Below are 15,777 nucleotides of genomic sequence, written 5' to 3'. Positions count from 1 at the left end.
TTGCCTCCTTATGTTGGGTTTTACCATTTACTATCCTTTGTAGTGCTGGATTTGTAAAAAGATATTGTGTAAATTTGGTTTTGTCATGGAATATCTTGGTTTCTCCATCTATGTTAATTGAGAGTTTTTGCAGGATACAGTAACCTGGGCTGGCATTTGTGTTCTCTTAGGGTCTGTATGACATCAGTCCAGGATCTTCTGGCCTTCATAGTTTCTGGCCGAAAAGTCTGGTGTGATTCTGATAGGTCTGCCTTTATATGTTACTTGACCTTTTTCCTTTACTGCTTTTAATATTCTTTCTTTATTTTGTGCATTTGGTGTTTTGACTATTTTGTGACGGGAGGTGTTTCTTTTCTGGTCCAATCTATTTGGAGTTCTGTGGGCTTTTTTTTTGCCTTTGGGTATCTTTTTTTTTAGGTTAGGGAAGTTTTCTTCTATGATTTTGTTGAAGATATTTCCTGGTCCTTTGAGTTGGGAGTCTTCACTCTCTTCTATACCTATTATCCTTAGGTTTGATCTTCTCATTGAGTCCTGGATTTCCTGTATGTTTTTGGACCAGTAGCTTTTTCCGCTTTACATTATCTTTGACAGTTGAGTCAATGATTTCTATGGAATCTTCTGCTCCTGAGATTCTCTCTTCCATCTCTTGTATTCTGTTGGTGAAGCTTGTATCTACAGCTCCTTGTCTCTTCTTTGGTTTTCTATATCCAGGGTTGTTTCCATGTGTTCTTTCTTGAGTGCTTCTATTATCATTTTTAATTCCTTCAACTGTTTGATTGTGTTTTCCTAGAATTCTTTCAGTGATTTTTGTGATTCCTCTCTGTAGGCTTCTACATGTTTATTTATGTTTTCCTGTGTTTCTCTAAGAGAGTTCTTCACATCTTTCTTGAAGTCCTCCAGCATCATGATCAAATATGATTTTGAAACTAGATCTTGCTTTTCTGGTGTGTTTGGATATTCCATGTTTGTTTTGATGGGAGAATTGGGCTCCGATGATGCCATGTAGTCTTGGTTTCTGTTGTTTGGGTTCCTGCGCTTGCCTCTTGCCGTCAGATTATCTCTAGTGTTACTTTGTTCTGCTATTTCTGACAGTGGCTAGACTGTTCTATAAGCCTTTGTGTCAGGAGTGTTGTAGACCTGTTTTCCTGTTTTCTTTCAGCCAGTTATGGGGACAGAGTGTTCTGCTTTCGGGCGTGTAGTTTTTCCTCTCTACAGGTCTTCGGCTGTTCCTGTGGGCCTGTGTCTTGGGTTCACCAGGCAGGACACTTGCAGCAGAAAAGTTGGTCTTACCTGTGGTCCCGAGGCTCAAGTTTGCTCTCGGGGTGCTGCCCACGAGCTCTCTGTGGTGGCAGCAACCAGGAAGATCTGCCCCGCCGTTTCCAGGAGCTTCTGTGCACCAGGGTTCCAGATGGCCTTTGGTGTTTTCCTCTGGTGTCCAAGATGTGTGCAGAGTGCAGTCTCTTCTGGTTTCCCAGGCGTGTCTGCCTCTCTGAAGGTTTAGCTCTCCCTCCCACGGGATTTGGGTGCAGAGAACTGTTTATCCGGTAGATCCCTTCAGGTTCTGGCGGTGTCTCAGATGCAGTGGTCCTCCTGCTCCTGGGCCCTCCTCCATGGGAACCCAGAGGTCTTATACAGTTTCCTCTTGGGCCAGGGATGTGGGCAGGGGTGGGCAGTGTTGGTGGTCTCTTCCGTCTGCAGCCTCAGGAGTGCCCACCTGACCAGGCGGTGAGGTCTCTCTCCCACGGGGTCTGGGAGCAGAGAGCTGCTGGGGGCTGGGATCCTCGGGTTTGGGACTCCCGGTAAAAACCTTCCTGTAATTCTTGAAGGGATTTTTGTGTTTCCTCTTTAAGGGCTTCTACTTGTTTACCTGTGCTGTCATGTATTTTTTTAAATGAGTTATTTATGTTCTTCTTAAAGTACTCTAACATCATCCTGAGATGTAATTTTAAATCCAAATCATGCTTTTCTGGTGTATTTTGATATCCAGTATTTGCTTTGGTGTGGGAACTGGGCTCTGATGTTGCTAAGTATTCTTGATTTCTGTTGCTGAGGTTCCTGCTTCTTGCCTCTTGGCATCTGGTTATCTCTGATGTTAGTTGGTCTTGCCATCTCTACTGGAGCTTGTCCCTCCTGTGGGCCTGTGAGCCAGTGATCTTAGGAGCGAGAGGGCTCCTGGGGGACCAGTTCTCTCAGTGCCGGTTTTGGGTCCGAGAGCTGTGGCCAGGCCATAATGCTCTGACTACTTTCATTGATATTATTTTATTCTTATACCTCATCTTTTATTTGTTCCCAGTCCTGGAATTAAAACATCACTGGGCTGTGGATGCTCTTACATACTTTCAATTTTTTGTAATTTGACCAGGATGGAAAGAAAAAGAATAATCTTAGGAAGGCAGGAAAAAAATTTCAATGGTTACTCAAAAGATGCTCCAACATACAGCAAAGACACATACTCCACTATGTTCATAGCAGCCTTATTTATAATAGCCAGAAGCTGGAAAGAACCCAGATGCCCTTCAACAGAGGAATGGATACAGAAAATGTGGTACATCTACACAATGGAATATTACTCAGCTATCAAAAACAATGACTTTATGGAATTCATAGGCAAATGGATGGAACTGGAAAATATCATCCTGAGTGAGGTAAACCAATCACAGAAAAATCACACTTGGTATGCACTCATTGATAAGTGGATATTAGCCCAAAAGCTGGAACTACCCAAGGTGCAATCCACAGACCACAGGAAGCTCAAGAAGAAGGATGACCAAAATGCGGATGCTCCCACTCCTTCTTAAAAGGGGGAAAATATCCATAGGAGGGAATATGGAAGCAAAGTTTAGAGCAGTTATTAAAAGAATGGCCATTCAAAGCATGCCCCACATGTGGACTATATATATACAGCCACCAAAACTAGATAAGATTGATCAAGTTAGAAAACGCATGCTGAAAGGGACCGGATATAGATCTCTCTTGAGAGACACATCCAGAGCATGTCCAATACAGAGATCAATGCTAACAGCAAACCACTGAACTGAGAACAGGAAGTCCTTGGGGGGAATTAGAGGAAGTATTGAAAGAATTGAAGGAGCTTGCAACTCCATAAGAACAACAATGCCAACCAACCAGAGCTCCCAGGAACTAAACCACTATCGAAAGACCATACATGGATTGACCCAGGGTTCCAACTGCATATGTAGCAGAGAATAGCCTTGTTGGGGCACCAGTGGAAGGGGGAAGCCCTTGGTCCTGCCAAGGTTGCACCCCCAGGGCAGGGGAATATGGGGGGGCAATAAGGGGGATGGATGAAATACTCGTATGGGAGAGGGGAGAGGATGGGGATTTATGGACAGGAAATCAGGAAAGGAACAACATTTGAAATGTAAGTAAAGAAATATATCTAATTAAAAACAACATATAGAGAACTAAGACTCTTACATTTAAGAAAAATTAAATGGTTGTTAAGCACTTGATTCTGATTGGTTAGTGAGAACTGGTAGTTAAGGTCAAGGCAAGCTGAATTCCAGCTGTTGTAACTTACCAAAATAGTTTTCAGTTTTGTTGTTTCTTCAACATGCTATCCCAAATGTCATGGCTTATGCAATTAAAAAGTGAACTTTCTGTGTTGGGTGTCTGAAATTTAGAAGAGGTGCCTCCTTCTGATGGTTCTGGGAAAGATTTGAATCCTTCATCTTTCCAGATGGCAGAGGTAGCCCACATCTTTCAGCTCACCCCCAAACCTCTCACCATTGCATCATTTCCCATTTCTCGTCTCTTTCTTTCTTTTATAGGGGGATACAGATTATATGGAATCCAACTCAGGGGAATCGTTCTCTCTCAAATCATCGCGTTGAGTGTATCCACGCATTCATTTTGTGAAATTTCGGGGATTAGAACATGGGCATCTTTGTGAACCATTATTCTGTTTACTACAGGAACCTCATTGTTATCTTTCATGCCCATTCTTGGCTTTTAAGAAACTTTTTAAGATGAGGTGTTGCTTTGGTTCCATTCCTTTACCTTTAATTTATGACTGTACATGACCCATTGTCCTCTCTCAATGTGTTAAAGGATGGACCTTGTTTCTTGGCATTGAGTTAATATTAGTTAAGTCATGAAAAGATTTCCCTTTCAGAGAAACAAGAAAATGAATTTGGAACTTTAGACTGACAGTTTAAGTCTTTATTTTGGAATAACAGTTCAATCGCATTGGAAATCACTGACAACTGGTGCTAGTTAAATGCTGGAGTCTCCGCCAGTTCCCCTTTGTAGAAAACCACAAATGCTGATAGAGCCTATATTTGAAACAGTTTCTACTGTTTCAAGAGCCAGTTGGCTGATAAATCTGTATTAAGCAGATTGAAAATAATATATATGTATAAATATGTATATATATACATGCTTAACATTCAAAAATACATTTAATGAAAATACCCATAAAGTATCTATTTGAATCTATTTGAAAATATACACACATATGTGTGTGAGTGTGTGTGTGTGTGTGTGTGTGTGTGTGTGTGTGTGTATGCATGGGCATATGTATGTATGTGTTCCCCACTTGTTTAAATAAATTTAAATGTAGAGGTACCTCATTTTCATATTTCTCATTTATTCTTTTTATATTAATTCATTTCTTATAAGTATCAAGGCTTTTTACAACAAATAGAACTTGTTTCATGAAAAATAATTTTTACCACTCTAAATAATTATAGCTTGAAACGGGAAGCTTCTTTAAGATGACTCCCTCCTCAATAGCAGTGCCCTTGCCATTTAAAGGCCTCTTTTTCTTCCTGGCAATAATGTAATGTTGCAGACTCATTCTGGTTTTATCCTGCCAAGGACGCTGAATTGAATATCCTCTAATAGTTCCCTTTCCATATATATTGCAATAGAATATTGTTAAAGACCAAATTCTTTGTCCTAAGAATTCTTGCAGGAATATCGGGGATTGAAAACAACAGCTTCTGTACTGTCATTCTTGGTAATTGACTGAGATGAAAGGAAAATACATAACGTGTGTATAAAATCTTAATCCACCCAGTAAATAACACACCGAGTTGTTATCCCATTCTCTCTCTCTCTCTCTCCCTCCCTCCCTCCCTCCCTCCTTCTCTCTCTCTCTCTCCCTCCCTCCTCCCTCCCTGCCTCCCTCCTCTCTCTCTCTCTCTCTCTCTCTCTCTCTCACACACACACACACACACACACACACACAGAGGAGCTTTATTGGAATGTGAGGATTCTCAGGGATTTGAATAGCTGTAGCAGATCAGTAGTGAGAAGTGCTCATTCCTAAAGGATGCTATACCATCTTGTCATTACAAACTTCTATTCTGACTATGCGATCTGAGTGATCATAAAAGAGATTATCCCAAATGATAGTTTCCTTTATATCCTGCATAAGGAGAATGCAGATTCATTTCTACTTTGTGTACACGTGTGTGGTGTGCGGGTGAGAAAGTGTCTTACTAAGAAACCAAGGCTGGCCTTGAACTTGATCATCCCACCTCAACCTTCAGAATACTGTAAATACAGGTATGCACTACCATGCCTGATTTTTTCATCCGGTGCTGGTGGTTGAACTACAGTCCCATTCATGTTAGCTAAGGACTTACCTTATACCCGCAGTCCTGTCTGCTGGCTTTTTACCTTTCCATTCCTTTATGGTGACGTCAAACTTGCAGAGCATATGTTAACAGACATTTCATGAGTTCATTCATACCTCTCCAAAATGGCTTAGCAGCTGGAGTACTGCATACGTTGATTTTGCTTTCTGAAGGGTGGTTCCAGACTCTTTGTGCTAGTACGCTCTAGAGAATTTTCTAGAGTATAATCCTCCCATGATACATCACACGGTACCTGTCTGCTTCAAATCTAGGACCACGTCCAGGGCTATCTTCCTCTTACCTTCTAGTACATGAGACTCTAACTCTTTTCTGCTTTCTCCCTGTGCCTGGATCCTCTTCCAGTTCAGACTGGACATCCATGTGTGATAAATGCTTAGTTCAGCAGAAATATTCAGAGGCGGGGCTTCTGGGAAGGGATTGGATCATTTGTGCTCTGGCTTCATCAATGGTTAACAGATTAACCCTAAGTTCCTGGGATATTGGGAAGTGCTGAAAGTATAAAAGGTGAGACCAAGGCAAAGCCACTGGGTTAGGGGGCATCTGGATACACTGTAAGAAGTTTAAAGTATGACATATAAAGTGAACCATACTTCTGCACCTCTTATGAGATTGTACGTATCACCAAATTGATTCTCCCTAAATATGGATTTACTAGTTGATTATGGTTTAGACCTTACTAAGTTGTCCAGTTTCATTGAGTAACTTTTCTACAGTAGAGATAGAAACTTTCATGCTTCTACGACAAAGATTCTCAGAAGTCCTAGCAGATATGAAATTATTTAAACTGTTATTGATGCCTTAGAAGAGTGTTCTTAATCTTTGGAAGGTTATCTGGAACACTCTGGAATTCAGAAGTCATCCTCTGTATTTGAGATCCAGGCTTCTGTGTAGTAACAGAAGACTCAACAAAGTTCCATTGTCCCCAGGTCATCAGATAAATGGGGTAGCTCATTGTTCTAATGCAGGAGGCTTTACTGGGGAATATTGATGGCTGTATCATTCTATGGCTCAGAGGATTTGAGATCTATTTTTTTCTTTTAAGTAACCCAGAAAGAAGTATTCCTTGGCATCCATTATAGACTACTATCTCAGAAGCAGAGTATTCTTGAATTTTTTCCTACATTGCTAAGATTCTAGGAAAATAATCTGGAATTTTTTTTAAACACAGTAGCTTTCACTCCCTCTTTAGTAAGAACTTCAATATGCAAGTTTGCCACTTGGAGATCCAGTTACAATAGAGATCATGGCGGTAAATCTGGGTAGAATTTGAGATACTGAGCACCTGCTTAGATTCCAGGTTCTGGCAATATTGATCTAAAAAGCAATGTGCTATTTTTGGGTTTTCAGCCTTAGCTGGATATTAGCATCTCTTTGGAAATTAAAAAACAAAACAAAACAAAGCAAAACAAACAAACAAACAAATCTGCCAATCCTTAAGTACTACTCCTTAGAGATTCGGATTTTCTTCATATATACTATATGGCGTAAACATCAAAGATTTTGAAAATATTCCAAATGATTTTCTTGTGGAGCAGGGTTTGAAACCCCTTGTCTTTGGTGTTGCTTGAGACACCACCAAAAGATAACTGATACCAGTGTATTTTTTAAAAAAAAATATTTTGTTAATTCTTAAAGAATTTAATATACTATGTTTTGATCATATTCTCCCCATTATTCCATGTAATCCTCCCCAATCTACCCTCCCTCTCCACTTTTGACTTCCTTTTTTTTTAAATAACCCATGGAATCCATTTTATACTGCCCATATACCCCTCAGTATAAGGCTATCCACTATCCTGGTTTTACTACCAGGAGTCACACTCCTAACACAAACAAACACTTTATCCCCCAGAAGCCATCGACGGTCCATAGTTCCTCAGTTAGTGGTAAGGGCTGATAACCCGCTTCCTACTCCTTGCTAGAATGTTGACTGCCTTGATTATGGGTGTGTCTTGTACAGGCTACTGTTAGTTCCTGCCTGAAATGGTCCTGGCATGTCCAGAAGACACTGTTTCACTGTGAGTCTTGAACTTCTGACTCTTGTAATCTTTCCAACCTTTTTTCTGCAATGTTCTCTGAGCCTTGGGAGAAGTGATATCACTTAACCTACAAAGTGGCCTTTTTATTCACCTATCTCATGCTACAAAACACAATGTACTTAAAACAGTTTATAGCTACAAATTATCCGGATTCCTCTACTGCTGCCATCAGTTACAAAATAAAAAAGAACTAAAACAATAAAGTAACTTTCAGGCATCCCAGTTTCCAAATTTTAAGCATCACTCTCCATACCATTTTTTGGGTTAAAATTTTCTCTGCTTTATTAGAAAAGAGTAAGTAAGTTACTACTCAGAGATATTGTGTAGATATCCAGATATTTTGGGGAACTTTGCCAATTCAAAAAATCTGGAAATATAAGAATCTACAAACATTTGAAAGAATCAGAATATCTAGGAAATTTTTATATATGAATATTTTTTTCAATCCTTGATTCTGCAAGTGGTGAGTCTTTGGGGGAGAATTTTATAAGCACCGGAGTTCATTTTGAGCTGTTAGTACAGGTCCACTATGAATCAGACGTCAAGATAGAATTAGTCATGTAAGACATTTATTAAGGGAAACACCCACGGAAAACAAAAGAGGTAGAAACCATGAATCAAGGGTTGAGATAAAGCCTTCATATCAGCATGCAGGGCTGACCCATGCACGTGAGAGAGTAAAGAAGATATGGGTAGGACAGACCTAGGTGGCACTGTTGCTTAAAAAACAAAAGCTTGCTGAAGCTGTGGGGTGCTCCAGAGGAAAGACTTAATGGTCCAGCTCCATTCTCCTCTGCTGAGCCTAGTTACTGGGTGGGAACAGTCTGAGGAGAAGGTGCCCTTGGCCTTGAAGCTACAGATGTAGATGGTGACATTCAGAGCCTGTCAGTGGATGGTTTTTTATGCAGAAGGTTCTCTCCTGTAGGGTTTGTATGTGTACTTCCATAGTTGCTACACGGATGCTTTATGTACTATGAAAACAAATAAAAAATTTCCCCCTGTTGGGTAATATAAAGAAAAATTATCCACATACCAAGTCATGAATGCTTTTTTTTAATGTCTTGCTGTTTGTTCTTGTCCCTTTAAACCTAGGTAAATGGAAAAAAGTTTCATTTATCAGTCATACTTTATCATCATGTCTGCCAGATTCACAATTGATTTCTTAGCTCCACAAAAATGTAACATGGTCACTGAATAAGATATGGGTGGAGGAACAATGTCTGTCCGCTATAATGACTATATATTTAGTGTTAGCTTTTCAATCTGTCGCACTCCTAGGTGTATTGCAATACACACATTTTCATATATTTGTACTTACTCATATCTTTAAGGAGCTTGTATTAAAGAAGGAGTTGTTGAGAACAATTGTAAGAATGTCTCTTCTTGGTTTGCCCCAGTGTGTTATCTAGCATGACAGATGCAGTGTTAGCTCGAGTGTATAAACAATCAGATCTGGACATCCTGGCTAAGGAAGCAACCATCCCAATTGTCAACGGACTGTCAGACCTGTATCATCCTATCCAGATCCTGGCTGATTACCTTACACTCCAGGTTGGTGTATTTCTTTGCTTTACAAAACAAAAGTTAACAAATCATTCTTAACTCTCAAGTGGAACCATTTATTTACATGATGTTTAGCAGTTATTATGAGTAACTTTGATCTTAAAAAGTATGCACATGTTGTGAATACTAGAGATCTAGAAAACAGAACATTGCTCTAAAGAGACTGTATGACCTTTTCTTCTAAATCCTACCTCCAAACCCCCTTTAGCTCCTCTCGTATCTTCTGTTCTTTCAATCGTTTTGCTTTCTGTTGCTCAATTTAACAATGGATGATTAAGGAATGAAATTGCGTGTAGAATGAACACGACTTATGCGACCGTGCGGTTAACATTGTTAACCTTTTAAGATCTAGAATCACCTAAATGACAAGCCTCTGAATACATCTTTGAGTCACTGCCTACAAGAGGTGGGAAGAGTGACGTAAATTGTGGGTAGCATGACCTGGGGTTCTAACGTGAAGGGAAAGGAGGAAGTGAGCTAAGTGCTAGGATTCCCCTTTCTCTCCGCTTCCTGACTGGGTGCAATGTGACCAGCTATCTCAAACTCTAGCTGCCCCGACTCCCCTACAATGATGAACCATATCCTTGAACCTGTGAGCTCCACATAGCCCGTTCATTCCTACCTTAAGGTGCCTTTGTCAGGTATTTCATCCCAGCACCATGGAAAGTAACTTATACAGTGATCCTACAGACACTACACTCCGTAACTTGGAGATGAGGAGTAGAGGAGTTTACTTTAAATGCACAAGATGGTCTGTTACCGTTTAATAATAGAAAAGGGCACTTCCTGCCATTTTATAAATTCATTAGAAATAGAATAAAGAACATGTAGACTTTATAGTATTAAGGATCTAAGTCAGCTATTATACCCAAATCAGACACTTGAATGACTTTTAAGACCTACATTATTCATTTGGATTGACACATCCAAACTACATGATCTTGTCACTCAGAATCTTAACAATCAGGGTTTCCATGTTTCTGGATGATTTTGAAGAGAAAAGGCAAACTGGATATAGGTTGACCTTCCTTTGAATTTGAAGCTTCTAATGAGCTGTGAGCATTTAAATGAGAAGTCAAACACAAAGAAATGCTGTTTGGAGGTGAGGACAAGATCCACACAGAGAAGAAGAAACAATGTCAGACAGAAAGTTTCTATTTTTGAGGGAAATCTTATGTAGACACTAGATGACTTCATGTTTCCCTCTGGGACTTTATCAGTAAAAGTCATGAACTCACTAAGGGGACATGAGCTGTACTATTTATCATAGGGTCTCCTGCTGGCCCTTGTGCAACACTTGACCAAGGCAACACCAAGATATGATTTCAGTGACTGAAGAACAGGTTATGAAGATCACAAGGTTTAAGTGAGGTGAACCTGCCTTCACATACTAGCCTCGCCACCTACTAGTTCCGTGATCTCCAAATGACTCATTCTTTCTCCTTCTTTGATCTTTATGAGGATTTAACTATAAATGTATTAACCCTGCAGACATTTTTCTGTTTTTTTTAAGGATGATTTATTTTACGTATATGAGTACACTCTAGCTATTTTCGGACACACTAGAAAAGCGTCTCAGATCTCATTACAGATGGTTGTGAGCCATGTGGTTGCTGGGATTTGAACTGAGGACCTCTGGAAGAGCAGTCAGTGCTCCTAACCACTGAGCCATCTCTCCAGCCTCCCTTCCCCCATCTATAAATTTTTGTTTCATTTTTGCTTCTCTTTTTTTTTGATTTTTTTATTTTCATTTCAAAACAAAAACAGGATGCTAGGGCAGCTCAGTGAATAAAGGCACTTGACATCAGTTCTGGGAAACCACAAGATGGAAGGGTGGAAAGATGGAAGGATGGTGTCTGGAAGTTGTCCTATGACTTCCACATATATGTCGTAGCATGTTCTTGCCATCCCTCCATAAAATAAATACTTTTTAAACTTAAAAAATAAAAAAATTCTTATCCATACATAATACTGCTTTATCAATTTTTTTCTTTTGTGGTGCTGGGGATGGAACCCTGGGCCTCATGCATAACTGAAAGATTCTTTACTAGTGAGCCCCACCTTTAGAGCAGTTTTGTCCATTTCTAAAGCAATGAATCAAGTAATTTAGATTCATTATTGTTTTAAAATGAAATAATTGAGTTGGACCATACTATGTCTATTCTTTTACTCCCACCCTACAAAGAAGTTGTTCCCATGATATTTGTATTTGTAATCTGAGGAGTGCCTTTATTCTTTACACATAACTGTATCCATAAACAGAGTAATAGTGGACATGTTTTTTGACCATTGATGGTGGCTACGCTATACTGTATTTTTTGCATGATAATACTTCTTTAGAATAACAAATGTGAGTTACATAGAAGTAATGGCTTTCTGCCCTGTTTCTTTGTTTCATCTTCAGTACAAGGCTGCTATCTGGACATTGACATTGCTAATTCTTTAAATTCATGACGATGTAAGCCTCACGACCACGTCTTGGCTTAAAATATTAGAACCTTTTAGCTCTACAGTTCTGTGATTGTATGTTCAGGTTACTGAATATAATTCCAAATATAGTCTCTTCCTTCCGATTAGGCATTTATTTCGAGGGAAAAGTTTTCCTTTATCTTAACTCTAGTAACTGTTCCACGAGAGTGGGTTTCCTCCCCATAACCAATGCCTTTACCTCTTGTTTTGTAGGAACACTATGGCTCTCTCAAAGGTCTCACCCTCAGCTGGATAGGAGATGGGAACAATATTCTGCACTCCATCATGATGAGTGCTGCAAAATTCGGGATGCACCTTCAAGCAGCTACTCCAAAGGTAGGAATGCTGTCTGGCCTGAAAAACCTTCTCTGGTGGTCAGAAGCTATTACCCAGTGGAAACAAGGCTTCTGATCAGAGCGAGCATAGCTGAAGTCAGGTAATTTAAGCTATATTACCAACTCTTCTGTTAAATAACTAGCTTCTTAAGAGCCCAATTTTACATATCTATCATGGAAACTAGTCTTGGTTGATGCCTTTTATTCCGTGATTCTGTGATAAAAGCACATCTGAATTATGGTTTTGGATATTCTGATACTGGTCATTATGATGACTGGCATCTTTGTGCGTTATCACTACACAGGCAGAAGAGTACAGTGAAAACCAGACCATGTAAAATATTCAGGGCATGGAAATGGTGTTGTAATCTCTCCAGTGCAGCAATTTGATTTAAAAGGAAAGAAAGAAAGAAAGAGAGAGAGAGAGAGAGAGAGAGAGAGAGAGAGAGAGAAAGAAAGAAAGAAAGAAAGAAAGAAAGAAAGAAAGAAAGAAAGAAAGAAAGAAAGAAAGAAAGAAAGAAAGATGTCTATCCTATGTCAAGGATCCAGTTTTAGATTTCAAACCCCATCACCAGGGTCTCTTCAAAGTTTTAAATCTAGTCTACCGCTACATGTTTTTCTATCCTGATTATACATTTCCATAGAATGTATGGGAAGCACACTCTGTTATTTAAGGAAATGGTAATAGCTGTTGCCTCTATATAAAACTAGAAAGTTCAAGGATAGAGGTAGAAGAGAGTTTTCTTCTTCTTCTTCTTCTTCTTCTTCTTCTTTCTTCTTCTTCTTCTTCTTCTTCTTCTTCTTCTTCTTCTTCTTCTTCTTCTTCTTCTTCTTCTTCCTCTTCCTCCTCCTCCTCCTCCTCCTCCTCCTCCTCCTCCTCTTCTTCTTCTTCTTCTTCTTCTTCTTCTTCTTCTTCTTCTTCTTCTTCTTCTTCTTCTTCTTCTTCTTCTTCTTCTTTTCTTCCTCTTCCTCCTCCTCCTCCTCCTCCTCCTCCTCTTCTTCTTCTTCTTCTTCTTCTTCTTCTTCTTCTTCTTCTTCTTCTTCTTCTTCTTCTTCTTCTTCTTCTTCTTCTTCTTCTTCTTCAGATGTCCTTTTATATGGTTTAAATTTCTTAACACATAGATGTTTGATCTTTATAATAACATACAATCATAAATAAATTCACTAAAATAAAAACATGTGCATTCCCCTGAAAGTCATCTTACATTATGATATCCTTATTCTGTGCAGAATGAACAGGACTCCGGAAAGGTAGGAATTAGCCCTACAAGGAACAAGCCAACCCTAAAAGACCTGCTAAGAATGTTTTAAACAGCCCAGATCTACTGTTCCCTTCTCTCCATTATGTTTCTTGTTTAGCTTCTGATGTGCTTTCAAGAGTTTTGTAAAAAGGAAAGTTCCCCGAGTAGAAACCATTTCGGAAAATAAGTGTTGATTTGCAGTCAGAGAATTGGCCTTCATATTAGGACACACCTGGTCACCACAATCACGTGTCCTGTCAGTGTATCACTCACCAAGCATGTATTTGATCCTGAGATAAATATAGAGGGACTTCAAATTTTTTCTTCACGCTTCTGCTTCTTGAATTTGAGATGTTTATTTACCAACTACCAGGAACATAGCAGTAGTGATCACCCAGTTCTTGAGTATCTCATGCACATTTTACACACTCCATCTCTGTACAGTGTCTTCAGTTGAGTTTCCTACTCACATATCCATACCTAAGAGATTTACAGGGAAGTGGTAGGAAGAAAACAGGGAAAGGGAAAATCAAGGAAGGATCCTTTATATAGGGACCAAACATTTTGGTTTCCCTAGACCTGGGTATTTCCAGAGATGAGAAACATTCAGTGCTGATTTTTCAAGATTATTTGGAAAACCAGGATGATTTGATCACCCTGGTGCCATGACATGTTCAATCTAACAGAAAGAACTTCCCTTGACCCAACAACTGAGCTCCAGGGTGTTAGGCATGCTTCAGAATTGTCCCAACCTGGAGTCAGTAGAGCAGCATTTCATCCTTCTGAACAGTTACTGAACAGGCAAAGTGGAGTGGCGAGTCTCTGGCACTTACAATGAGAGGAGCAGTCTGGTAGCCAGAAAGTGGCCTTCTGAAAAAGAAAAAAAAACAGCTGTAAGTTCTGTGTTGATCACAACCTTGTGTGGCCTGTTGTATTCCAAATAAGTAAATACAATCATTTTCTCTCATGTTTCAGCTGAGTCGGTTTGAGTCAATGCATCCTTCTCTCTTAGTTTCCTAGGCCGGAACAAATTAGGACCAACTGGGTGGTTCAGAAAGCACAGTGACATGTTGCCTGAGCTCTAGGTGCTGGCACAGCCTAGCCATGTTCCATTTGTTAATTGGCTTCTTCCTTAATTACTCCAAGCGTTTCTCCTACTCCCTTCATTCTGTGTCCATAGATCTCTATGTGCAAAAGCCCCTGGTCTTCAAAATGATAGCCGATTAAATTTAGGTCACTACCGCTCACCGTGGCCGCAGCTGAAGTGCTTATATATGCAAAGACCCTATTTCCAAATAAAGTTACATCCTGAGGTTCCCATTGGGCAGTGTGTGTGTGTGTGTGTGTGTGTGTGTGTGTGTGTGTGTGTGTGTGTGTGTTGCCATGGCATCAAAGCCAGGGCCTCATATATTCTACCTAAGTACTTTACCACTGAGTTATGGCCTACCTCTAGGGCGTGACTTTCCCAAGGACATTATTTGTCCCGATGCACCTGCCATGCTGTAGAACAAATGGCAAGTACTTGCAATAATAGCATGCTCTGGAGGCTCACCTATTGCAGCAAATTTTATTGACTCAGAAAGATGGCCCTTCCATCAAATTCTCCCTCTCCTTTCATTTAGCATGCACTGGGCAAAAAAGCTCGACTGTGCCATGTTTGAGCACACTCTCACTAGAACTCCAAGTCTGCAGAAAGGCTCTATATGAAAACAAAATGGGAGTGTGTTTGCTTTCACAGAGAAAATGTGCATTGAAAATAATTATTCCCTGCTATAAGGAGATTTTGGAATGGCTCCATTCTGTTGAAGAAATACACTGTTTAAACGCTGTATTACTTGTCAAAAATGTTTTATTAACGTTAAAAGAAAATTTCCAATATTACAGAGTAATTTCAGTAATGTTCATATACGGAAACTCATTTAAATGATAAAGTGTAGCAAAGTCCACTCAAATCTTGGTGAGAAGTGGTTTTGTTTTTTTTTTAAAAAATACTGCTGCAAAGTCTGATAGTGCAGAAGTTGGTCCATCAATTTGTAGGTCTTCTTTTGTTAGTAGAACTATTTGCCTTAAAGATAAAGCTAGATTTATTATAAATTTAAGAAACACTGAAGTTTCCAAAATCATATGTAATCCATTTCCTCATGCCTCAACCAAGAATAACTTACACGTTCCCAAGAATATTATTCTGACCATGATTTGCAACAGTGTTCCATAAGCCATGGGTGGTGATGATTTTAACATTGTTCTAAGTGAATATCTAGACTGGTTTATTAATCACCTTCTTCATCTGGCTTTAAGATTTATGTAAAGGCCAATGGGCTATTTAGTATTGAAAACGGAGATGTGAGTGAAGAATTTCTCTCTGCCTTGTAAATCACAGTTCAGGGTGGGCAAGGTTGGCTGATTTTCTAATTTCCAAGCCTCTCTCTTGGGTCTCTAAGTACCTATTGATTCCTTCTCTAAGAGTGATTATGCTTAGAGAGCCCAATACCTCCTCCCTGAAGGC

General features: G+C 39.6%; 1 protein-coding gene across 1 annotated transcript in view; it reads left to right on the top strand.

The window, feature by feature from the left end:
* Otc (ornithine carbamoyltransferase) overlaps positions 1 to 15,777 on the top strand; it is a 79,914-nt gene that overhangs the window by 52,162 nt on the left and 11,975 nt on the right. The window contains 2 exon segments of the mRNA XM_032889894.1: positions 9,061 to 9,214; positions 11,909 to 12,031. Coding sequence (XP_032745785.1) covers positions 9,061 to 9,214; positions 11,909 to 12,031 — 277 coding nt within the window.

The sequence above is a fragment of the Rattus rattus genome, chromosome X (genome assembly GCF_011064425.1).
Source record: "Rattus rattus isolate New Zealand chromosome X, Rrattus_CSIRO_v1, whole genome shotgun sequence".
Classification (NCBI taxonomy): Eukaryota; Metazoa; Chordata; class Mammalia; order Rodentia; family Muridae; genus Rattus; species Rattus rattus.
The sequence above is the reverse complement of the archived record's forward strand: the minus strand, read 5'-3'. Positions and strand labels throughout refer to the sequence as shown.